We start from the raw sequence: 25,775 nt of genomic DNA on the forward strand, positions 1-25,775 counted from the left end.
CTGATCGGTCAGGGTCCGACACACTTGGCACCCCCACCAATTAGCTGTTATCTGTGTCGTAGTCGACGGCAATGGGCTTGAGTGAGCTGACTGGGATGTTAAGAGTTAACTCATCCTGAAATGTAACTACTTTGCACTCTCAGCCAGGATCTGGTGGTTGAGGTTCATGGAAATGAGCTGTACACTATAAAAAATAACAGCTGTCACTGCAGGAGAATGACAGCAGACAGAAAAAGCAAATCAATTGCAAACTTGCTTATTTTCAGTCTATCTAACTAATGAAAGCAATATAAGAACTTGACAGCACCCCTTTAATGACAGAACGCTATGAAAGTTGCTTGAAAATGTAAAACATATAACATCTGGTCTGAGCTGAAATAAAAAACTAAGGCGGACCCTGTTGTAAAGACATAAAATAGTGACTTGTATAGACAAGTGACAATCCCTGTATGAATGTGTGCAATGGACAGATGAAGCCAAACTAGACCTCATTCAGTGCATAACTGCTTTATTTTTATAGCCTATAAATTGAAGCTTATAAAGGAAAGTGCATTCTTCTTATAGTGTTGTTGGGCTGCGTTGTTGCCTCTGGGACTTGAATGTGTTACGAGAACAATGAAATCAAAGGATTACGAGAGCATTTTACAGTGAAATGTGTTCCCAAGTGTAAGGAAACCCACTTTTAAGGGCCTTTTACACATAGCGATATCGCTAGCGATATCGCGAGAGCGTCACCGATTTTGTGACGCAGCGATATTGCTACATGTGATACTCACCTCCGACTGGCCCCCCTGCTGGCGATCACTGATCCTGCTGGCGCCGACGAGCGAGCCATGGACGCAGGCGGAAGATGTCACCCTCGCTGCGTCTGACAGGTAAGTAACGACCGCTGCTGCATCGCTAGTGAGATCTGCCTGTTTGGCAGCTCACTAGCGACCATTTAGCGATGCGATGGTCGGGATCGCTGGTGCATCGCTAAATGTAAAGGGTCAAAGTTATTGGGCTCTACAGCTGGATAGAAACCCAAATCACACATCCAGAAATTCACAAGACTCAATAAGACTGTTGTGAGCAGTGAGTCGTGATCTAACCCCAGTTGAAAATGTTTGGAGTAAGCTGAAGTCTGTTGGAAAAAGGAAACTCGCAAGCATTCAAAAGAATTACAGTAAGGGCTCGCTGACACTGGCGAGGAGCCAGTGTATAACTTGAATAAGTGCTATGTGATGTCTCATCGGATAGCTGTCGCACCGATGTTAAACTATGGAGCAGTGTCAACTAGCGTTTATTTTCTCGTGTCGAGTCTTCATGAGAAAGAAATCGATGCATTTGGCAGCGTATGTCAGACGGCGCGCACCCATACAAGTCTATGGATGCGTGGAAAACATCAAATTGCACTTGGATGTCACCGCAGTGCAGTCCGATATATGTCAACTCACGGAATGGACAAGTTGGAGAAATTAAGTTCTCCATCTTCAGAAAACCATCAATGGGTAAGTACCTTTGCGCTAATGAATGTTCCCCCAGACCATATAGGAACATCAACCACGGTACTGAAATAAACAGATCTCATATATACAGTATAAAGTGATGGTAAAAATCCTTAACAGGTTTGAACCAAAAAAAGGAAAATGAATGAAAAATTCCTGCAATACAGCAAAATATGAAAAAAAGGGAACGTTAACATAGTAAACAATACAGTTCACAGCAATAGGTATAAGCACAAAATTGAAAAAGCTATATAGATCACAGTGAAAAACAGTAATAAAATCTATCATATATTGCAGCACGCGGGGTAGAGGTCACATCCAGCTGCGAATGGTATATAAAAAATGAAAATGATGCACTATCATATAATAGCTTTTAGTTATATGTTATTTTGAAATTAGGATTGTGTGGACATTTGTCATAATTATAAGAACAAATAGTTCGTTTCTGGCAATATAAACACTATCAGATTGTGTAATGTAAAGGGTAAAACATGCAAAACTGTTAGATAAGTTACTGTAAATATCTTATAATTATGGGTGTCGTGTATCTGTCTTTATACGTCAGAAAAGTGCTACAATTCTGTTTGAGAGTCTGATGTATATCAGTCTAGATATTCTAACACTGATGTGTCACTTTCTGGGTTGCTTACTGTAGTTTTGGTAAAACAGTGTTTTATCAGTAGGAGATTATCACTAGATGACTAGTAAACCTGCAGCCATGTAGTCCTCCATATTCATATGAGCTCTGTATAACCCTGCCCCCACCACTAATTGGAAGATTTCTACCAATGCAAAGCTGCTCCGTTTTAACCACAACATTTTTACACATCTGCATTCTTTTCTTTTTGTTGTACTATTGTAGTTTTATTGCCAACAGGTAGTACCTGGTCACACAGGGGGCTCTGTACTTCCTCATAGCAGCAGAAGGAACACAACTAGGGATGAGCAGAATGGTGGAAGTTTGGGATCTGGTACCTGCCCTGAACTTTTTAGAAAGTTTGGTTCGGGTACCAGAACAAACCCAAACTTCCACCAGAACCTGAACCCCATTGAAAATAATGGATGGCCGAACAGCTAAGAAAAGAAAAATTCTCTTTTTCGCGCCACCACGGACTTACCCCAAACACTGCACCAGACTTCAGCAGAAAGTCCGTGTTCAGCCTTCTGCCCTCAACAGTGACTGTCCGGTACAAGTGACGAACATTTCTATTCTCGTTCGCCCAAATCTAAACACAACATGGTATTACACTGCATATTAACAATATCTAACCATAACTATATCCTTACATTAAGATACCTAAATAATTACACAGAAGCACGTTGACTTAGTGGAAAATGCTTGGCCACAGCCTTTATTAAAAATTCATTAATACATGATAACCGACAATACTTCATATAGTAAACTACTTACAGTGGGGCAAAACAGTATTTAGTCAGTCAGCAATAGTGCAAGTTCCACCACTTAAAAAGATGAGAGGCGTCTGTAATTTACATCATAGGTAGACCTCAACTATGGGAGACAAACTGAGAAAAAAAAAATCCAGAAAATCACATTGTCTGTTTTTTTTTCATTTTATTTGCATATTATGGTGGAAAATAAGTATTTGGTCAGAAACAAAATTTCATCTCAATACTTTGTGATATATCCTTTGTTGGCAATGACAGAGGTCAAACGTTTTCTGTAAGTCTTCACAAGGTTGCCACACACTGTTGTTGGTATGTTGGCCCATTCCTCCATGCAGATCTCCTCTAGAGCAGTGATGTTTTTGGTTTTTCGCTTGGCAACACGGACTTTCAACTCCCTCCAAAGGTTTTCTATAGGGTTGAGATCTGGAGACTGGCTAGGCCACTCCAGGACCTTGAAATGCTTCTTACGAAGCCACTCCTTTGTTGCCCTGGCGGTGTGCTTTGGATCATTGTCATGTTGAAAGACCCAGCCACGTTTCATCTTCAATGCCCTTGCTGATGGAAGGAGGTTTGCACTCAAAATCTCACGATACATGGCCCCATTCATTCTTTCATGTACCCGGATCAGTCGTCCTGGCCCCTTTGCAGAGAAACAGCCCCAAAGCATGATGTTTCCACCACCATGCTTTACAGTAGGTATGGTGTTTTATGGATGCAACTCAGTATTCTTTTTCCTCTAAACACGACAAGTTGTGTTTCTACCAAACAGTTCCAGTTTGGTTTCATCAGACCATAGGACATTCTCCCAAAACTCCTCTGGATCATCCAAATGCTCTCTAGCAAACTTCAGACGGGCCCGGACATGTACAGGCTTAAGCAGTGGGACACGTCTGGCACTGCAGGATCTGAGTCCATGGTGGCATAGTGTGTTACTTATGGTAGGCCTTGTTACATTGGTCCCAGCTCTCTGCAGTTCATTCACTAGGTCCCCCCGCGTGGTTCTGGGATTTTTGCTCACCGTTCTTGTGATCATTCTGACCCCACGGGGTGGGATTTTGCGTGGAGCACCAGATCGAGGGAGATTATCAGTGGTCTTGTATGTCTTCCATTTTCTAATTATTGCTCCCACAGTTGATTTCTTCACTCCAAGCTGGTTGGCTATTGCAGATTCAGTCTTCCCAGCCTGGTGCAGGGCTACAATTTTGTTTCTGGTGTCCTTTGACAGCTCTTTGGTCTTCACCATAGTGGAGTTTGGAGTCAGACTGTTTGAGGGTGTGCACAGGTGTCTTTTTATACTGATAACAAGTTTAAACAGGTGCCATTACTACAGGCAATGAGTGGAGGAAAGAGGAGACTCTTAAAGAAGAAGTTACAGGTCTGTGAGAGCCAGAAATCTTGATTGCTTGTTTCTGACCAAATACTTATTTTCCACCATAATATGCAAATAAAATGGAAAAAAAACAGACAATGTGATTTTCTGGATTTTTTTTTCTCAGTTTGTCTCCCATAGTTGAGGTCTACCTATGATGTAAATTACAGACGCCTCTCATCTTTTTAAGTGGTGGAACTTGCACTATTGCTGACTGACTAAATACTTTTTTGCCCCACTGTACAACCAAAAGTGCCACTTAGCCAAAGCTCAAGCCCGTTTACCTCTTATAATACCTACTGTCCATTCAGTTCTGTGAACGAGTAACCCACTGGGCCGTGACTTTTATTACTCCAATGGGGAGGGTGGGGAGCACTTTATACGTCAGCGCCGAGGACTGGCATCGAACCTCGGCGCTGCCATCATTTATCCCTTCACCGCTATTTTATTTAGTAACCTCATACCCGATCAGCAGACGTCGCAGGGAAAGAAACATAATCTTTTCCTTGTAGATTGTAAGCTTGCGAGCAGGGACCTCACTCCTAATATCACTGTTTAAATTGTCTTAACTTGTATTGAATTTATTGTCTGTACATGTCCCCGCTTAATTGTAAAGTGCTGCGGAATATGTTGGCGCTATATAAATAAAAATTATTATTATATAATCTTCCCCTGCGACACACTGTGGACTGCGCAGATGCTCCAGCCAATCCCCCAAATTCTTCCACCGTGCTAAAAGGGGGAAAACTTTGGTGGGAACCTTATTCCCGCCATATAGCTATTCAAGAGAGGAATACAAATGCATGATAATGCCATGTATTCCTGTCTTCATGGTCCTGGTCTGCCATTAAGTCATCTTAGGGCTAAAGAAAATATTTTTTTGCATGTCTCATAAACCATACTACATTCGACAACCTTCCCTGCACTCACCGAGGCCTGTGTACAGAGAATGATTCCTTTACTATTCCTCTCCTGGCGACCACTATAGCCCTCTGCTTCTGTGATTGACACTGTGGAGCTTCGGAACCACTGGAATACCATGATCACTCCACTAAAACGGAGTGTTCCTTACATTGTGAGTTTAACTCATAATTGAGTTATTTTTAGACATACATATGTTTTAGAGTGTCTCCTAGCCATTATGTTTTCTAGCAGCCATACTGCAGGAGAATTTTGGCCCATGGTCAAACTGAAGGAACTGCAGAAAGTCACAGCTCAGGTAGGAGAATCTGTCCACTGGACAATTATTAGTTGTGTACTCCACAAATCTGACCTTTATGGTAGTGGAAAGAAGAAAGCCGTTTCTGAAAGCAAGTCATAAGAAGTCCCATTTACAGTTTGCAAAAAGCATTTAGGGGACACAGCGAGCAGGTGAAAGAAGGTGCTCTGACCCGATGATACCAAAGTAGAACTTTTTGGGCTTAAAGCAACACGCTAAACTAACACTGCACATCACCTTGAAAACACCATCCCCACCATCAAACATTGTAGTAGCAGCATCATGCTGTGGGGAGACTTTTCTTCAGCAGGGACATGGAAGCTGGTCAGAGTTGATGGGAAGAAGGATGGAGCTAAATACAGGGCAGGGCGATCCTGGAAGAAAACTTGTTAGAGGCTGCAAAATACTTGAGACTGGAGCGTGGGTTCACCATCCAGAAGGACAACAACCCTAAGCTTCCTGCCAGAGCTACAATGGACGATTTGGATCAAAGTATATTCATATGTGTGAAAGGCCCAGTCACAGTCCAGACCTAAATCCCATTGAGACTCTGTGGCAAGACTTGAAAATTGCTTTTTACAGACACCTCCATCCAATCTCAGAGAGTGAGTGTGCAAAGAAGAATGTGCAAAAGTTTCAGCCTCTAGATTTATAAAGACAGACCCCAAAAGAACGGCAGCAGTAATTATAGGGAAAGGCGTCCCTATACAGTTGACTCAGGGGGGCTGATTTCGAATGCACGTCACAATTTTCAGATTTTTATATTTAAAATCTTTAGTAAGCCATGTATCATTTCCTTCACACTTCACAAATACTTGCTACTTTGTGTTGGCTACAGCCACAAACTTAAATGTACTTTATTGGGATTTCTTGTTATATACCAGCACAAAGTAGCAAGTACCTATAATTATAGTCACGTATACATAGGTTTTGGATGAGCTAATGCTGTAGGTTTACATACGTGTAATAGGGCAGGCATATGAAGTTATCTATATCCCTATAGGACATATGCCACATGTGTTTACAGGGTTTCATATGAAGCTGTATTGCGGATGACTGCTCAGGCTGCATACGACCCTTTGGCTCTATAGGACGGCGGGTTGTCATCATCTGTTATTAGTTTTTTACTGCCAGCTTTCAGCTTATATTTTCTGTACGATCCAGTTACATTAGGACCACATGGGAAACACCTCGGCCGCATTTGCATTGATAATTTGGATACATGAATGCACATCAGTCGGAGATCTAATGTAATGTGCTAAATGCTTACTAATTCTAACATAAATTCATTTACAGCATCTGGGTTTTCCGCCAGTGCCAATTAGTGACTTTGTCTGAAGATCATTATCTTGCTAATATGAGCATATTCTGCCGGTTGTGATGTTTAGAAATTAATCCTGGCATTTTTATAATAATGGAAGTTTCTTAGATAAAGTAAGGTCTACCCACCTAGTTAAGAACACAAATACACTGCGGCATTATGTGGGATGCAGAAATATCATATTTCTAGTAGATTACATTTAGCTGGGTCATTATATTTATTTCTCAGTCCTACTAAGAAGGATCTCTTACTAAATAATGTCTATAGACTGGGTTGCTTGATATGGGTGTCTGGCATCTGTTAGGCAATAATGGCAGTGAAGCCCTCTCATACTGCCTGGTCTTAATATATTGCATTCATCATATTATATAGCACTGTGTACTTACAATGATAATTTTGCTTTTCTGCCCAATTAATTATTCTCTTTTCTGCTCTATGTAGCAACAGTAAGTCTATTATCCCTGCATTTATCATCCCCCTCTTCAACTCTGGACCTATCTGCTCCTCTCCTTCCCCTTTCATAGAGTTTCACAGTGATTCATGACTTGTGCAGAGAAAATTCACCTCCTATTTCTACATAGAGCTTAGAAGGAATCGGCTAGTCAGTTCTTAATCACGTGATGTCATAAACCTAATGGAAAAGAGAATAATTAGCTGGGTAGAAAGGCAAAATGAGCAATTGTCAGTACACAGTGCTATGTAATATGATGACTGCAATTTATTAAGAGGATAAGAACTTTGATGGGAGGAGTGCTTCTTTAATATCACTGTGTTGCCCTTTAAAGAATAATCCAGTTGATCCCTTTATGACTTCTAAGCATTTATTCAGCAGCGAGAAATCACATTTTGAGGTTGTGTCTGGAAGTGCATTTTGTCATGAAGATGCCACTTCTAAGTTCTCAGGCCCATGCTGTATTCTCAGCCTAGCAGCACCCGCACTTGGCTGATTGACAGCAGGTCAGTGGCTGTATAATAGAGCAAACAACATAGTACGGAATAGCTGGAAGTGCATCATTACGTCCCATTGCACTGCCAGGCACAAGTTCAAAATGCAATGTTTTGAATCTGGAACAATGTCCACTGGCTTATCAATTGACCTGTCAATCAGCAGGTGAGGGTGCAGCTAGTTATTAAATACAGCCTGCATCGCAGAAGCTGTAAGTGCATCATCACATCCCAATGCACTCCCAGACCCAACTTCAAAATGTGGAGCAGTGCTTTAGGGTCATTAAAGAATTGCCTGACTCCTATTTTAAAGGGCAAAACAATCTTATTTATGGTTTAGAGGTGGGTGTACGTTTTTGACAGGTTGTCTTTAAACTGACATTGGAATTTAGTTGTACTGGTGTATGAAAGAAAAATCCAGCAAGTGTTTTTGAGAATATTCTATTTCTAATCTTTCATTTTTGTTGCATTTATCTTACAGGTTTACCAAAGTTGCAGGTTATTCGACCTTACAATGGTTACCCAGCACCTCCAGTAAACAATGGCCCTTCGCTCACCATACAGGTTGGAGACACCATTGAGTTAATCAGGGCAGATCCTCACAGCCTGTTTTGGCAGGTAGGTGTTTGGACGTATTGTTGTATCAGAGATTATTCCAGGGAAGATGCTAGATAACTCACACATGATATGCCGCAATCAATACTGATCGTGGCATTTATGCAATATAAAGTGATATAATTCACTTTGTTCCATCTGCTTCAACACTGGCATTCTGATCATGTTGGAGAACACAATTGTCACAACACAGCTGTTGGGTGACCCAGGACCAGGGGCTCCTTCCCTGTCCCAAACACTAGGGGGTGCCCTCGCTCGCCCTACTCCCCGGGATACTTCTGAAGGTGAAGATGCCGGAGCCACCACCCTTCCCTTTTCCCTGAGTTAGCCCTCCGTTTGTTCTCTTCCCCCACCCAGGGAAGAGGGGCGCTACTATGCACTGCAGTTCACCAACCCGACAAACAAGGCTACACAAACAAGGGGGTAAATGAAAATTCCAGGCATACAAATATTCACTTACATATACCAGAGGAATGAATCGGAGGAGTGTAGGATGGGGAAAAAACAAAGTAAGAGGAGGGAAAGGAATGACCACACTTACAAGCCACACAGCAGTCACAGATAACACCTCCAAAACTCCTCATATGAGCACCTCACCTCCTAAGTCTTGCAGAAAAAGCTAGCTCTGCCATGGATCTGAATTAGGACCCAGATTATAAAGGGGATGGGAGTGGCTAACCAAGCTCAGCTGAGAGCTCAGAGTTTCCAACATGGCTGACTAACCCCTGTTCTGCCAAAACAAATAAATACCATTAAAAAGAAGTGCTTCTTCTCAGCGCAGGAGTTAGAGCAATCAGAAGCTGCGGTTTTCTGGATCCTCTCTGTTGCAGTAACCCCGTGACAGCCCTCCATATTTTGTCTCTCTCATACATCTCCAAACTAATCTTCCGATACCTCCTCTCACATAAAAACTTCTTTTCTCTGCTCGTGTATGTTCTTCACCAAAACTCCTCCAAGACTTATACCGGGTATCCCCATCCTCTGGGACTCTATGCCTCAGCACATCCAATTATCTCCCATGTTTGGAACCTTCAAACAGAACTTGAAAACTCATCTGTTCAAAACCGCCTATAGCTGACCATGATCTTGCTTCCACCTCAAAACCAGCTGCTACCCCCAATCTACTGTCTCCTTCCCCAACAAGCGGTAGATTGTCCCCTCCCCTCTCTATATCTGTCTGACAGTTTCTTTACTTACTTAAATATATATAAAAATAAATTTACATAACCCCCTTTTCAGATCTAGATCACCCTGAAATGAAGGTTTCTTTAAATAATAAGAGCCATTTCAAGCAAAGAAATGGTGTAAACTGTAGCTATTTATATGCAAATAACACTCTAATTATCAATTACATCAAGTGATTGATGCTTAGTGTTATCAAGGGGTGTTACTTTGGGTATATATAGCTATACTTTACACCATCTTGTTAATAATGAAGGATATTCTTCTCGTCCAAGTGCTCCAGGTCGTCTGATCGCACTGCACCCATCCATGTTTGAACACTGAATAGGATTCTGCTGCTGGTTTTAGACATTTAAATAAACAACTGCTTCTTGTCAAAAGTCATCCTTGGATACTTTTTGACTTTTCCTTTTGGATGATATTTTTCTAGTACTCTGATCACGAATAGATTGTCATTGTGATTGCCATGGCTGACATCTTCACCATAATAGCCCTGGGAATAAATGAAACCCAACTGCTGATCTGTTATTATTGCTAATAGGGCATATGACTTATCGGACACCCGTGCATATTATGATTTTTAGGCATATTTTGCTGATGGACTTGTAGGATAACGGGAGGGATGCCAGATCTTTTATCATAACCATTCCATTGTGTATATTTTTCTATTGCTGGATTTAAAAAAATTAGTTTCATTATTCTGTTTCAGGGAAAAAATATTGTCACGGGAGAGCTTGGCTTTTTTCCAAGTGATGCAGTAAAACCGAGCCCATGTGTAAGTATGAATTTACCTTCCCGATAAAATCCAGATATGTATTGGCAGAAAAAGTGGCGGGGGGCTTCATATATACATCATTCTGCCTTTTATATCTGAATGCTGTGCGTGAAAACACTGACCTCACATGGACAGCACTTGGGCCGATGTTATTTCATTTGGCTGTTCAGACGACAATTTTTTCACATGGATCTAATGGGTGGATCCAATTTTATGAATATATTGCAGTTATTAAAATAAGAAACTGTATTTGGTCTTGCAAAATTTTATTAACTCCTGATGTATACAGATGGATGCCGTACGGATGTGAAAAACTGATTGCATACAGTTTACAATACAGATGAAAAATTCCGTACATATGTAGGGGTTGCCTAACAAACAGGTAATCCCTGCATGTGTTATGGCTGTCGAATAGACATGCAGGTGCGGGATCTCGAACATATTTTTCGAGCATGTCAAAGACGCTCGGTTAGAACCCCAGCATGCTTGGATAGCACCTTATCCAAGCACGCTCGCTCATCACTTCGTGGCTATGTACCCAGAATTTAGTAGACTGCAGATACAGCAGTAAATGGATAAAGTTGGGTACATCGGCCTACTGGATGAGCATCGTCATCTTTGCTGTATGCGCTAGTTCATGTCACTTGTTGCACAGAAGTTTAATTAACCGTAAATGACTCGTATATGAGCGTGTTTGCAGACGGCTTACTAATTAGAGGTGGCGTGACAGAAGCCATCTCTAGAACTTATGTTCGACACTTTCTAAAATGATTAGTTTATAGTTTCTTACCCTGATGCCGGGTTCACACGGATGTATTAAACATTGTAAGAGTTTCATCCAGAAAATATCAACAGTTTTTTTCTTTGTCATACATGTGCAGTCTGTTTACAATCTGATTTTTTTTTTTTTTTTTTAACAGCAGCAACTTCAGTATTAATTAATTTACAGGACCATTTACCGTTTCCTTTGTTACAGAATTGATACATGGATGCTATACTGTGATTCTGAGTTTTTTGCACTTCCATAGACTTGAATGGACACTCAGAAGAAACTAGTGCATACTGTGATTTGTTTTTCACATGCAGATTCAGTCTATAAAAAAATGGCTCATCTGCAAGGCCTCATTGAATAAGATTGGTCCTAGTGTTGTCTGTGTACTATCCATTTTTTTATAGACCGAAAATACGGTCGTGTGAACGAGTCGTCAGGGTATGTGCCCACATTGCATATCTAGTGCATAAATGGCATGGGTGTGCTAATTATTTGACAATTTGCGTTGCAGAGGATGAAATGTGCACTGGTGTCTGCTCTGTAAATTGACATGCTTGTGTATTCCAAATTCACAGTGCCTGGCAATTTACGCTGCTATTTTTTGTAGTGGTTAGGTGAGATAACCTTAAAAAATAAAAATGCAGATGGGAAATCCGCTAGGTTTTCACTTTTTGAGAACATATCCATTGGCAGTAAATTTAGGAAAATGTTGTAGATATTAACACTTTTTTTGTCCGGAGCTATGGCTTAATCGCAGGAGTGCTGAAATTGTGCATCTATAGCAAGAAGGCTTCAATATCAACAAGAAAGGAGATTCTTTACTGTAAGAGCAATGAGAACATTAAACTTTTTGCTGTAGTAAGTTGAAGCGTAAATTCACTAAAACTACAAGTTAAGCTTTTTAAGTTTCTGGGGATTGGTTGTTGATCCAGGAATTTATTCTAATTGCCTTAGTGAGAGTCGGGGAAAATAATTGGCTTTTGCCTTATGGGTTTTTTTCTTCCTCCGGACCAACATTGTAAGAGAATAGGCTGGATTGATGTATGAATTTTTGAGTTGTTAGCCTTACAGAGTGTGGTTCTAGATCTTACTCATCTCTTTTTCCATAGCAGATGCCAAAGCCAGTAGATTACTCGGGGCAGCCATGGTGAGTACATGAAGTTCGGTCTTTTTAACCTTCTTTCATAGAAATCACTGCAATAACTAGTCACCTAGTGATTTAGAAGGGAGTTCATATGAAAGCTCATTCTCTGGTGTACTTCTATATATTTATCCTAATAGATAAGATTCTATATTATAAATGGACAAAACCCTGTGGGATGGTAGCAGCCAATCAGCCATACCACTGTAGAACCAATCTAATGTCTAATAAGCACAATCCAAAAAGTTAGGCAATAGTAGAAAATATTTAAATACATTGGCATATTGCGTTGATCCACGGAGCTAGTCTGATTGCCGTATGTCGAGTCGGGAACAAATTTTTTTCCCCAATGTGAAACTTACTGTTTGTCACATGGGTTTTTTTGCCTTCCTCTGGATCAACATGCTAGGGCAAGTTAGGATAGGATATGGATTGAAATAGATGGACTTAAAGTCTTCCTTCAACCTTAATAACTATGTTACTATACCGGGTTCCTGGCATTTACCCAATCCTGATGCAGAATGTGATTTAGTAGAATAAATTCGTATTATACTCATTCTATTTTGTAACAAAGTGACTTCACATCGCCTTCTTGATCCATGGTTAGTACATACTGTAGATTAGTCTTACTTGTTCCCATGGTTAGTACATCTTGTAGCTTACAGTCTTCCTTGTCCCCATGGTTGGTACATACTGTAGATTACAGTCTTCCTTGTCCCCGTGGTTAGTACATCTTGTAGCTTACAGTCTTCATTATCCCCATGGTTGGTACATACTGTAGATTACAGTCTTCCATGTCCCCATGGTTGGTACATACTGTAGATTACAGTCTTCCTTGTCCCCATGGTTATTACATCTTGTAGCTTACAGTCTTCATTGTCCCCCATGGTTGGGACATACTGTAGCTTACAGTCTTCCTTGTCCCCATGGTTGGTACATACTGTAGATTAGTCTTACTTGCCCCCATGGTTAGTACATCTTGTAGCTTACAGTCTTCCTTGTCCCCATGGTTGGTACATACTGTAGATTACAGTCTTCCTTGTCCCCGTGGTTAGTACATCTTGTAGCTTACAGTCTTCATTATCCCCATGGTTGGTACATACTGTAGATTACAGTCTTCCATGTCCCCATGGTTGGTACATACTGTAGATTACAGTCTTCCTTGTCCCCATGGTTATTACATCTTGTAGCTTACAGTCTTCATTGTCCCCCATGGTTGGGACATACTGTAGCTTACAGTCTTCCTTGTCCCCATGGTTGGTACATACTGTAGATTACAGTCTTACTTGTTCCCATGGTTAGTACATACTGTAGATTACAGTCTTCCTTGTCCCCGTGGTTAGTACATACTGTAGATTACAGTCTTCCTTGTCCCTGTGGTTAGAACATCTTGTAGCTTACAGTCTTCATTGTCCCCATGGTTGGTACATAGTGTAGCTTACAGTTTTCCTTGTCCCCATGGTTGGTACATACTGCAGATTAGTCTTACTTGTTCCCATTGTTAGTACATCTTGTAGCTTACAGTCTTCATTGTTCCCATGGTTGGTACATACTGTAGCTTACAGTCTTCCTTGTCCCTGTGGTTAGTACATACTGTAGATTAAAGTCTTACTTGTTCCCATGGTTAGTACATACTGTAGATTACAGTCTTCCTTTTCCCTGTGGTTAGTTCATCTTGTAGCTTACAGTCTTCCTTGTCTCCGTGGTTAGTATATCTTGTAGCTTACAGTCTTCCTTGTCCCTGTGGTTAGAGCATCTTGTAGCTTAGTCTTCATTGCCCCCATGGTTGGTACATACTGTAGATTACAGTCTTCCTTGTCCCCATGGTTGGTACATACTGTAGATTACAGTCTTCCTTGTCCCCATGGTTGGTACATACTGTAGAATACAGTCTTCCTTGTCCCCATGGTTAGTACATACTGTAGATTACAGTCTTACTTGTTCCCATGGTTAGTACATACTGTAGATTACAGTCTTCCTTGTCCCCGTGGTTAGTACATCTTGTAGCTTACAGTCTTCCTTGTCCCCGTGGTTAGTATATCTTGTAGCTTACAGTCTTCCTTGTCCCTGTGGTTAGAGCATCTTGTAGCTTACAGTCTTCTTTGCCCACATGGTTGGTACATACTGTAGATTACAGTCTTCATTGCCCCCATGGTTGGTACATACTGGAGATTACAGTCTTCCTTGTCCCCATGGTTGGTACATACTGTAGCTTACAGTCTTCCTTGTCCCCATGGTTAGTACATACTGTAGCTTACAGTCTTCCTTGTTCCCATGGTTAGGACATCTTGTAGCGTACAGTCTTCTTTGTTCCCATGGTTAGTACATCCTGTAGCTTACAGTCTTCCTTGTTCTTGCACCATTTCCCTCTTATGTCTTTTGCATTATGTATCAGCCAGCCTAAAACTATCAAGTGTAGCAGGAAGAGGCATTCTCCTGTGCTGCCGAGGAATCTTCCTTTGGCTACCTCTACACATATAAATATTTGCACTGAATTGCTGGTCACCCGTATAGGAAGGGATGAGGCTGAAAAGCAGGCAGTATTGCACTAATAAATTGATCCTAATTTTAATCATTATACTATGTCTATGAAATGACTGCAGTAGAATTGGGTTGGAGTAGTATGTATGGCTTTTGGTTTGTATGACACTGTTATCACGTTAACACGTAAAATGTCTTTTTTCCTTTTCTAGGTATGCAGGGGCTATGGAAAGGGTTCAGGCAGAGGTGGAGCTGATGAACAGAGAAAACAGTACCTACCTCATCCGACACCGAACAAAGGAGATCAGGGAATATGCAATCAGTATTAAGTAAGTCTGTAAGAAAATTCACAATTTATTGTTTGCCGGACAGCTTTGTACTTTTAGTAGTACCCTTAGAGTTGAACAAAAATATCTGTAGGACCCTGGTACTCAATGGCAGCCAGACCAGGGTAGTGCATACTTCATTAGCGTGCACTCTAATGCCAGTGTCCTAGGCTCCTCTGTAATTACTGGGCCACTGCAAAGTGTTGGAATTGCAGTGCAAAGCACATCTAGATTGTGCCTGACGTCCACAGACATAGTTTCAGGCATCCAACAAAATAGAGAGTGGGCACCACAGATGAATATTGAGAAATATGCAGGCAATACCCCAAAACGAAAATATATATACTGTACTGTACATACAAAGACGCTGCCCCTCCAAGCTATAGAAAATGATATCTTATATATTATAACTATATTTAAGAAAAAAGCTCAAATGAACAATTAAACACATTCAAAACAGCACGAACGTTGTGCCAGAACCTCAATCCTGAACCCAAAATAAGGCTCAAGGGACAATGCCCATATGATCCACACATTGAGAAGAGATGTCCATGATGTAAAGTATATAGAGATAGTAAATATGTAAAAGGTAAGCCTGGCACTGGTGATGATGCACAGCAGTAATCAGCATGAGAAACATGCGCATATATTAATTGTGTGCACAGTAACCAATGACATCAGCTCCAGAGTCATTATCTGGGCTGAAGACTAATCCCCACGGATATCGTCACCGATAGTGAGTTCCTAGGGGACTATCTTGATATTTGTGCATTGTTTATGCTACTGTATTTCTTGGTATTTATCTCATGCTCATTACTGATGTGCATCATTATCTGTGTTAGGCTAGTTTCACACTTGCTTTTTTTTGCAGCGCGTTTTTCCCGCAAAAAAACGCATTGAAAAAACGCATACATAAGCATACAACTGCTGCGTTTTTTTCAAGCATTTTTATGAGCATGCATGAAAAAAACGCAGCGTTTTTATGCGTTTGTATGCGTTTTTAGCGCGTTTTTACCGCGTTTGCGTTTTTTTCCAACATTTTTAGGTGGCCCCTCACACTACCCAAACCATGACTTTACTAACCCTAACCCTGACCCTAACCCTAACCCTAACCCTGACCCTAACCCTTAACCAAATCATACTTAACCCTGACCCTAACCCTAACCCTGACCCTAACCCTAACCCTGACCCTAACCCTTAACAAAACCATACTTAACCCTAACCCTGACCCTAACCCTAACCCTGACCCTGACCCTGACCCTAACCCTTAACCAAACCATACTTAACCCTAATCCTGACCCTAACCCTAACCCTAACCCTGACCCTAACCCTTAACAAAACCATACTAACCCTAATCCTGACCCTAACCCTGACCCTAATCCTTAACAAAACCATACTTAACCCTAATCCTGACCCTAACCCTGACCCTAACCCTGACCCTAACCCTGACCCTAACCCTGACCCTAACCCTTAACAAAACCATACTTAACCCTAATCCTGACCCTAACCATGACCCTAATCCTTAACAAAACCATACTTAACCCTAATCCTGACCCTAACCCTGACCCTAACCCTAACCCTAACCCTGACCCTAACCCTTAACAAAACCATACTTAACCCTAATCCTGACCCTAACCATGACCCTAATCCTTAACAAAACCATACTTAACCCTAACCCTGACCCAAACCCCAACCCTGACCCTGACCCTGACCATAACCCTAACCCTAAACCCCCTTAACTAACCCTAACTCTAACCCAAACCCCTAAATTCCATGGTTTAAAAAAAAACGCATATGCAAAAAAACGCATACATGAGCATGCCAGTGCGCACATATGCGCATCCATAGGCTATAATGGCCATTTTTAGCGCAAAACGTGCGCATATGTGTGCATGCGCTTTTTTGCAGGGCCAAAAAATGCAACATGCTGCGTCTGGAAAATCCCAACGCACACCCCAAAAAAACGCAGCGCATGAAAATCGCATACATGCGCTTACCAGCGCGCAGGTATGCGCACCCATGTTAAATATAGGGGAAAAAACGCATGCGCAGGTGTGCGTTTTTTTCCAGCGCTAAAAAACGCAAATGTGAAACCAGCCTTAGTTTTACTTTTTAGATATTTATTATATGTGTACTGTTTTATGGAGTCTTAAACTTCTCTTATCTACATATGGGTTATGAGCATTATCCCTTGAGCCTTATTTCAGGTTTGGGATTGACGTTCTGGCGCAATCTACCGTATGTTCTCTTTTGACTGTTTTTTTAATTGTTCATTTGGATTTTATGTCTAAATAAAATTGATATAATTTTCTTTATTTTGGAGCTGCCTTTGTATGTATATGTCTTTTTTTTATCTGTACTTTAGGCATCAAGCAACAGCATGTTGTCGCGGGGGCCTAGTAATCACAAGAGGCAGCCAGCGTTCAAGGACCTGCTGCGAAAGTTTTTACTGCCCCTGCCCGGCTGATCCAGATTCTCATGAATCTTTTTTGGTCAGCCCTAGAGGCTGTGCCGAGTACTGCAGCTCTTTTAAATTCAAAGTTATTTAGAGGTTCAAGTCCTATTCAGTCAGCAGATCGACATTGGTTATAGAGTCTATACGGAAAACTATAGGATACCTATAGAATAAAGAAATCTAGTATTGAAGACACATTCTGAGAATAAGGCCGGGGTCACACTTGTGAGAAACTCGCACAAGTCTCTCATCTCGATACCCGGCAATGCCGCCGGCACTTGGGTCCGGAGTGTGCGGCTGCATGTATTTCTGTATTTCTGTGCAGCTGAGCGCTCCGGTCCTAGTGCCGGCCGCAGTGCCAGGTATTGAGACGTGAGACTCATGCGAGTTTCTCGCAAGTGTGATCCCGGCCTAAGACATCAAATTTGAAGCCATGGAAAACTAATTCATGACTTTTGAATAAAGAGTTAAAAGGAGATGGGTGTGATCTTTCATACATGTACTTTAAAAACTGTATTTAGGCACTAATATACAATTTGCACAATTGTGTTTGAGACTACAAAATGTGCCATATTTTCAGTGCTGTTTAATAAATTTGGTGAATTTTAAGCTGCCTAGTGTAAGTTTACACAATCTACCGTATTATTGGTTTACTTTACACCGAAATATGTTCCAATAGTTTGGTACACAGTTTTGCATTTTAGGCCATTTCCCACTAATGCAAATCTAAAACATACGTCTTTTACTAGTAATATCTAGTTTAATACCTATGGAAAACCAACATTCCTAATGTGCACACTATGCAAAGAATGTAGAAGACACAAAATCAATACCATTGTTATAAAAATAATTTTTATAAGGACATAATATAGTATTTTAAAACTAAAACTGCACAAGGGTAGCACAAAGGAGAGGGGCAACCGATCATAGCAAATCATCAGAAAAATAAATATATATTATTGTTCATTGTATGTTCAAGCCATATGGACCAAAGTGGTACCAGAGTAAATTAGATAGTGAGTGCCTGTGCCGGACAAAATAGAATTAAAGCAAACATTATCTTAAAGGAGCTCCTGGAGACTGGGCAACCACCCACAGCTTGACGCGCGTTTCGCATATTGCTTCATTCGGGGGTCGAAAAAAGTGTCTTAACCCCATCACAAATGTGATACAAGCCATGTTAGACATTTTTTTTAATTTCATTTTAGAAATTAGGCCAGAACTCTGTGGTATTCAGCCTATTGAGTCTCGCCATGTACACTCTAAGGGCCAAACTATCCAAAAGTGTAAAAGTGCATCTGCAGTGCCTGTTGGCTCATGCGCATAAAAAACCCTGTTTCCCACGATGTTAGCCAATAGTATAATTTTTTCCGCTATTTGCACAATATACTTTTTTTGAACATAGAAACCCATGGGTGGTATATTACTCAATGTGAACAAAGTGGGAGTGGGCCCTACCCCTTCTGGTACCATAGACCCAATGAATGTATGATAACTAAAAGTCTTCATATGAAGGAATGTCCCCAAGATCACCCTTATGTATTAATAGGGTTACACATCATTGCATTAATGAACAATCAATACAGCAATACGTAGAGTAAGATATAAAAATCCTGTACAAACACATGCGTCCTGGGCAAAATGTAATACCATTATATACAGCACATAGCGCAGGTAAAGATGCAGGTCCATGCGCAGATTTTAAAGTCATAATTTTTTTTAAGTAATTGCAGCAAAACTCTTCTGTATTTAGTACTCTGCGTATGAAATAACTATATGACATTGGACATTTGTGAGAAATCTTTGTAAATATACATTACCTCCTTTATAGCCATCCTTGAAGTTTTTAATATCTTGACGCCTATTTCATATAGCCATATACCTTCTAAAGTAGCCCATGGCCACAAATAATATTCATTAAATTACCCTGTATATAAAATAACTAATTGGATATAAATACGATCCAGTTAACCAATCTTTTAAAAAGCAAAACTGCATCTTTTTCTTCACCCGGCTAAATATATTCTGTTAATGAGTTGTCAGACCTGTGTTGGATGGAATATACTCTCAGCCTCTGCAATGAATCTGTTTACTCTTATTTTGGGCCCTGCCCGCAGGTAATTATTGATCCTTGGCTGATTAAAAGCAAATTTATATTCAGAAGTTATGCCTTGCCCGCAGGTACAACAATGAAGTGAAGCACATCAAGATATTAACGAGAGATGGCTTTTTTCGCATTGCAGAAAATAGGAAATTTAAAAGTTTAATGGTAAGCATTGATTCCGCTCCTTCGCGAAAAAAAAAAAATGTCACACTGATCTATTGTTTGTTAAACTCCTTCTGCCCAAAAGCATGTTTCCTCAACTTGAAAGCCGTATGACTTGATAACTAAAGAGATTCGCAAGATTTCGCTATATCACACAGCGGGCATTAGTTATTTTATTCGTAGGTTATTGAATTTTCTGGTGGTTTTGTATTTGTTGATTAAGATGTCTATGGGCTCATTGTCCTCATTAGCTTGTGTAGCAAAGCCAGGTAGGCTAAGATTAAATCCTAGCTCTACAGGCTCTGATTAGGTGTGCCTGGATAGCTCTGCTTATAACCAGGCTAGGTGCTCACCTCAGTCAGCCGGGCGAAGTTGAGCAGAGTGGATTGTATTGGAGCTGAAGAGAGACAAGCCAGAATCTCTCTCTGAGAAGAGATTGCACCAAAATACAAATATCATTGACTGTTATGGATAACTCCTTTGTGGAATTAGCTCCACCATGTCTGAAGTAGCCAATGCAGCATATTGTGTAATTAGCATCTGGACAAGGCTAGGGATTTTACATTCATGGTCTTGTTTTCACACTGTGCAACCAGTAAAAATAAATATTATTCAGTTTATTATATATAAACACTGTGGCTTTGTGTTCCAAGCAGCTAGCAGAGAGTGTGAAGCCTTACAGTTTTAGGGAACCAGACTGGACTCTCCACATGTACTGCAGTCCATGAGAAATCATCTAACATATGAAGACAGTAGCTCGAGCTGTTTACTCCACAGTCCATGGCTATACTGTTTTAAATTAAAATATCCCAACCTTAATAAGATAGGCACATCTAAAATATTGTGTAAGCTGTGTCCAGTCAGATCTTAAAGGGGTTATCAAGTTAAAAAATATTGTGTTTCGTTGTGCTGTCAACCCCTGAGGAAGTCCACGTGAAACATGCTTCGGGGCTGCTGGGCTTTCATTTTGACACTGAGAAATGGGTAAGCATCCATTGGGCATATATGTGATATACATTGTTGATTAATACTTCACTTTGCGGTTGTTGGCCATTATTGCACCTCATGCCTTGAGACTTCTCATAAATGTTGTTTATTGGCATGGCTATTTACATGTTTATCTTCATGTGCGCATATTAATATTCTCCTGCATATTAATGTTCTAGATTTAGAATATTGATCACACTCTACTAATATGTCTGCTCCCGCTCTATAACAGGTGTCTTCATGAGTCCTTTATACACCTGAGCCCTCACTTCTGACCCCAATTGTTTTAATCTCTGATTTTGTCAATATTGGAGTGGAGTGTCACTTCGAAAAAAAAAAAACAATTTTGCGATTTTTATAATTTAAATAACAAAAATGTATAATTGTAATTTAGAACTGTATTTAATAAACCAAAAACTATTTATGTAACTTACCTGCTTAGTGACTTCTTTGTTCACCCGTCAGTCAGTTTCATTTGTTGGTCTTGATATTATTTAACTTGTGTCAAACTTCCATTACTTAACATTGTTTTTTAATTTTTTGGGTTCTCCATCAGAAGATATAATTATAGATAGCCTGTTAGCCTAACTGACCACAAGATGGCACATGTAACTGTCTTTTAGGAAAGGGCAGGGTTAATTAAGCAGAAATAGGGGTTAATAAGGATGCACAACAGTAATAGTGGTGAAATGGAGTCTGCACTATGCTGCAAGATGGCTTTCCTTATGTAAATTAAGATGGCTGCCGCTATTTTTAATGGTGGGAAACGGCACCCATAGCACAGGCCGTCGCCTCTCCCAGCCTCCTCATCACTTATCACAGTAATGATGGTCAACTAGAAATCCACAACACCCCAGAACAGTAGATTGGATAATGGTTGCTGTGGTTATGTGGTTGCTGGTAATGGCGATCACAGGGCCCCCAGAGATGCGTCCTCCCGCAGCATTCCGCTGCTCCCTGCTCCGCCTGCTGGAAGTGAGGTCAAAGATTCCCTAACGGAAGTCCCAGAGCTAGATGCTCTGTGCCGGAGTTCTGTAGTTTTGGCCTACAGACCTCCGACACAGAGTGTCTACACTACATTACAGCATATGCTTTATCCTAGGCTAGAGTTGGGCGGACCCCTGGATGTTCGGATTTGGCCGAACAGTTAAAAAGAAGTTCAGGTTAAAAATTTTGGGGCCTGAACACCCAGACACCGCTTCTGATCGGCGGTGAAATCATCCTCGCCGGTCAGAGAGCCACGGTTCCCACACTGTCGAAAGACATCGTGAGCGCTCAGCTGTGATCAGACGTATAAAAGTTTACCTCCGGTCACTTGTGTCAGCTGATGGGACAACGCTCCCATCATCCAACACCTGCTGCCGCTAATAACAGTGACAGCAGGAGCGGTGGATGGGAGTATTCATCAGCTGCTCCTGCACTGTAAATAATTAAAAAAAAAAAACCTGCGTGGGCTCCTCCCTACTTTTGATAACAGCCAGGCAAAACTCACGGCTGGGGGCTGCAACCCTCAGTTGTCAGCATTAGCAAGGTTGGTTATCAAGAATAGAGGGGTCCCCACCCTATTTTTTTAAATTATTTAAATAATTTAAAAATGGCATGAGGTCCCCCCCATTTTTGACAACCAGCCTTGCTAAAGCTGACAGTTGGGGGCTGGTATTCTCAGGCTGGTAAGAGACCATGGATATTGACTACCCCAGCCTAAAAATAGCAGCCCGCAGCTGCCCAGAAAAGGCACATCTATTAGATGCGCCAATTCTGGCTCTTTATCTGGCTCTTCCCACTTGACCTGTAGCTGTGGCAAGTGGGGTTAATATTTGTGGGGTTGATGTCACTTTTATATTGTCAGGTGACATCAAGCCCACGGCTTAGTAATGGAGAAGCGTCAATAAGACACATTACTAAGACATCCATTACTAATCCTACAATTGTATGGTAAATAAAGACACATCCAGAATAAAGTCCTTTATTTGAAACTAGCTGTTTCCAGCCAGCTAATGCTCGGCACGCGCTCTCTCTCTGTCCTTATCAATCTGCTCAGGTGTTCATTGTTGATAACCAATCCTACGATTTTGTTGATATTGTTGTTGTCGAGCAGCTACTGCTTCGTTGTCCGGATTTTCCTGCGGCCTGTGAGATGGACCTGGAGACTCTTCTTGGCTCATTTTGTTTGGGAGAATGCAGATGCAATTAAATGTATGTTTACCTTGGCTGAAGTGGTTGAATTACATAGAAAGGAAGTGCTGGCTGTGGTAATGTGTGAGGACGGAGCCTCGTGTGGTAATGTGTGAGGACGGAGCCTCGTGTGGTAATGTGTGAGGACGGAGCCTCATGTGGTGATGTGGGGGGCGGGATTATGTGTGGTAATGTGGTGGGGGCGGGATTGTGTGTGGTAAAGTGGTGGGGGGTGAGATTAGGTGCGGTAATGTGGTGGGGGGCGGGATTATGTGTGGTGATGTGGTGGGGGGCGAGATTATGTGTGGTGATGTGGTGGGGGGCGGGATTATGTGTGGTGATGTGGTGGGGGGGCGGGATTATGTGTGGTGATGTGGGGGCGGGATTATGTGTGGTAATGTGGTGGGGGCGGAGCTACTGTGCAGGGGGCGGGATTGGCGAGTAATCACGATGCCTCTTATATATATAGATAAGACTAAACACAGTTTTCCTTTTTTATTTAAACGCCTAATTCCATCGAAGGCCTGGACAGTTGCATCTTGGCACCGTCCAGGTTGAAAACTATTTATCCCCCAGACATGGATTACGGTGTGGGACAAAACGACAGACAGGTATGGTATAATGTTTTTTTTATTATTTTAGTTTTATTACAGGAGAATGAGGGCTTTGGTGGAATTAGGCGAGGTTGTAAGTATGGTTTCATTAAGATTATTAAAGAAGTCTGTGTCATTTTTTCAATTAAAGGACTTTATTCTGGGTGTCTGTGTTTTTATACAATGTGACTAAAGGATTAGTAATGGGGGCGTCTTATTGATGCCTCTCCAGTACTAACCTCGAGGTTTGAAGTCACCTGACAATACAAAAGTGACATCAACCCCACAAATATTATCCCCACTTGCCATCGCTACATGGCAAGTGGGAAGATCTGGGAAAAGCGTCAGAATTGGCGCATTTAATAGATGTGCCTTCTCTGGGCAGCTGTGGGCTGCTATTTTTAGGCTGGGGGGTCAATATCCATGGCCCCTTATCAGCCTGAGAATACCAATCCCCAACTGTCTGCTTTAGCAAGGTTGGTTGTCAAAAATGAGGCGGACCTCATGCCGTGTTTTAAATTATTTAAATAATTTTTTTAAAAAAACAGCGTAGGTACCCCTCTATTCTTGATAACCAACTTTGCTAACTTTGAGGATTGCAGCCAGCAGCTGTGAGTTTTGCCTGGCTGGTTGTCAAAAATAGGGGGGAACCCACGCAGGTTTTTTTAAATTATTTATTTACAGCGCAGGAGTGGCTGATGAATATTCCCATCATCCGCTTCTGCTCTCACTGTTATTAGCGGCAGCAGGTGTCAGCTAAAGGGAGTAATAGTCCCATCAGCTGACACCAGGCCCGGATTGGCCACTTACCCAACCGGGCATTTTCCCGCTGGGCCGCCATTTTCTTGCACTTATGGGCGGCTTGGAAGATAATGCGGCGGCGGGTCGGCCTCTTTTTTCCTGCCGCTGGCCCTTTAAATTTGCTGGCAAGGCGGCAGGCAGCGCTGCGGCACCCTAGGGGGTTAAGAACGTGCCACTGCACATCATTGGACGTTCTTGAGGGTGGAGCCGGAGACTGCTGGTCGGGGGGAGGAGGGGGTGAAAGCTGCGACATGGAGAAAGGATCGTGCCCTCGGCTCACCTCTCACCAGCAGCTTGTCCTCGAAAGCCCCGCGGAAGTATCTTCTCCCCACCTGACAGTGAGTGTCCGTGGGGGCGGCATTATGTGTTCTGCTACCAGCAGCATCTACAATTTAGCCTGAACGCTGGTCACAGGAGGGAAGGTGTCAGGGCCCCCGATCATGTGACCCCTGTCTCCTCCCCTCCTGTGACCTCATCACAGGTTTTGTGTGGGCACAGCACAGAGGGCAGCCATGTATGTGGAGTGCGGCTCTGCGGGTGGAGGCCGGTGCCAGATTCCCCATTATTCTCTATGTGGATTGCGGCTTTGCGGGTGGAGGCCGGTGCCAGAGTCCCCATTATTCTCTATGTGGAGTGCGGCTCTGCGGGTGGAGGCCGGTGCCAGATTCCCCATTATTCTCTATGTGGAGTGTGGCTCTGCGGGTGGAGGCCGGTGCCAGAGTCCCCATTATTCTCTATGTGGAGTGTGGCTCTGCGGGTGGAGGTCAGTGCTGGAAGCCCCATTATTCTCTGTGGCGTGGGGCTCTGCGGGTGGAGGTCGGTGCTGGAGGCCCCATTCTCTAAGTGGAGTGCGGCTCTGCGGGTGGAGGTCAGTGCTGGAGGCTCCATTATTCTCTATGTGGAGTGCGGCTCTGCGGGTGGAGGCCGGTGCCAGAGTCCCCATTATTCTCTATGTGGAGTGTGGCTCTGCGGGTGGAGGCCGGTGCTGGAAGCCCCATTATTCTCTATGTGGAGTGCGGCTCTGCGAGTGGAGGTCGGTGCTGGAGGCCCCATTATTCTCTATGTGGAGTGCGGCTCTGCGGGTGGAGGTCAGTGCTGGAGGCTCCATTATTCTCTATGTGGAGTGCGGCTCTGCGGGTGGACGCCGGTGCCAGAGTCCCCATTATTCTCTATGTGGAGTGCGGCTCTGCGGGTGGAGGTCGGTGCTGGAGGCTCCATTATTCTCTATGTGGAGTGGGGCTCTGCGGGTGGAGGTCAGTGCTGGAAGCCCCATTCTCTGTGGAGTGCGGCTCTGCGAGTGGAGGTCGGTGCTGGAGGCCCCATTATTCTCTATGTGGAGTGCGGCTCTGCGGGTGGAGGCCGGTGCCAGAGTACCCATTATTCTCTATGTGGAGTGCGGCTCTGCGGGTGGAGGCCGGTGCCAGAGTCCCCATTATTCTCTATGTGGAGTGTGGCTCT

The 25,775-nt window shown here is 42.3% G+C and overlaps 1 protein-coding gene across 3 annotated transcripts in view; it reads left to right on the plus strand.

The window, feature by feature from the left end:
* VAV3 (vav guanine nucleotide exchange factor 3) overlaps positions 1 to 25,775 on the plus strand; it is a 275,259-nt gene that overhangs the window by 219,432 nt on the left and 30,052 nt on the right. For 2 of the 3 annotated variants that reach the window (XM_073571669.1, XM_073571671.1), the window contains 5 exons: positions 8,230 to 8,366; positions 10,255 to 10,320; positions 12,202 to 12,239; positions 14,927 to 15,043; positions 19,677 to 19,764. In XM_073571669.1, the coding sequence (XP_073427770.1) occupies positions 8,230 to 8,366; positions 10,255 to 10,320; positions 12,202 to 12,239; positions 14,927 to 15,043; positions 19,677 to 19,764 (446 nt within the window). The remainder of the gene's footprint in view (positions 1 to 8,229; positions 8,367 to 10,254; positions 10,321 to 12,201; positions 12,240 to 14,926; positions 15,044 to 19,676; positions 19,765 to 25,775) is intronic. The other variant, XM_073571670.1, reaches the window with a different exon arrangement.

The sequence above is a fragment of the Dendrobates tinctorius genome, unplaced genomic scaffold, assembly GCF_039654945.1.
Source record: "Dendrobates tinctorius isolate UK_male_01 unplaced genomic scaffold, ASM3965494v1 ptg000029l, whole genome shotgun sequence".
Classification (NCBI taxonomy): domain Eukaryota; kingdom Metazoa; phylum Chordata; class Amphibia; order Anura; family Dendrobatidae; genus Dendrobates; species Dendrobates tinctorius.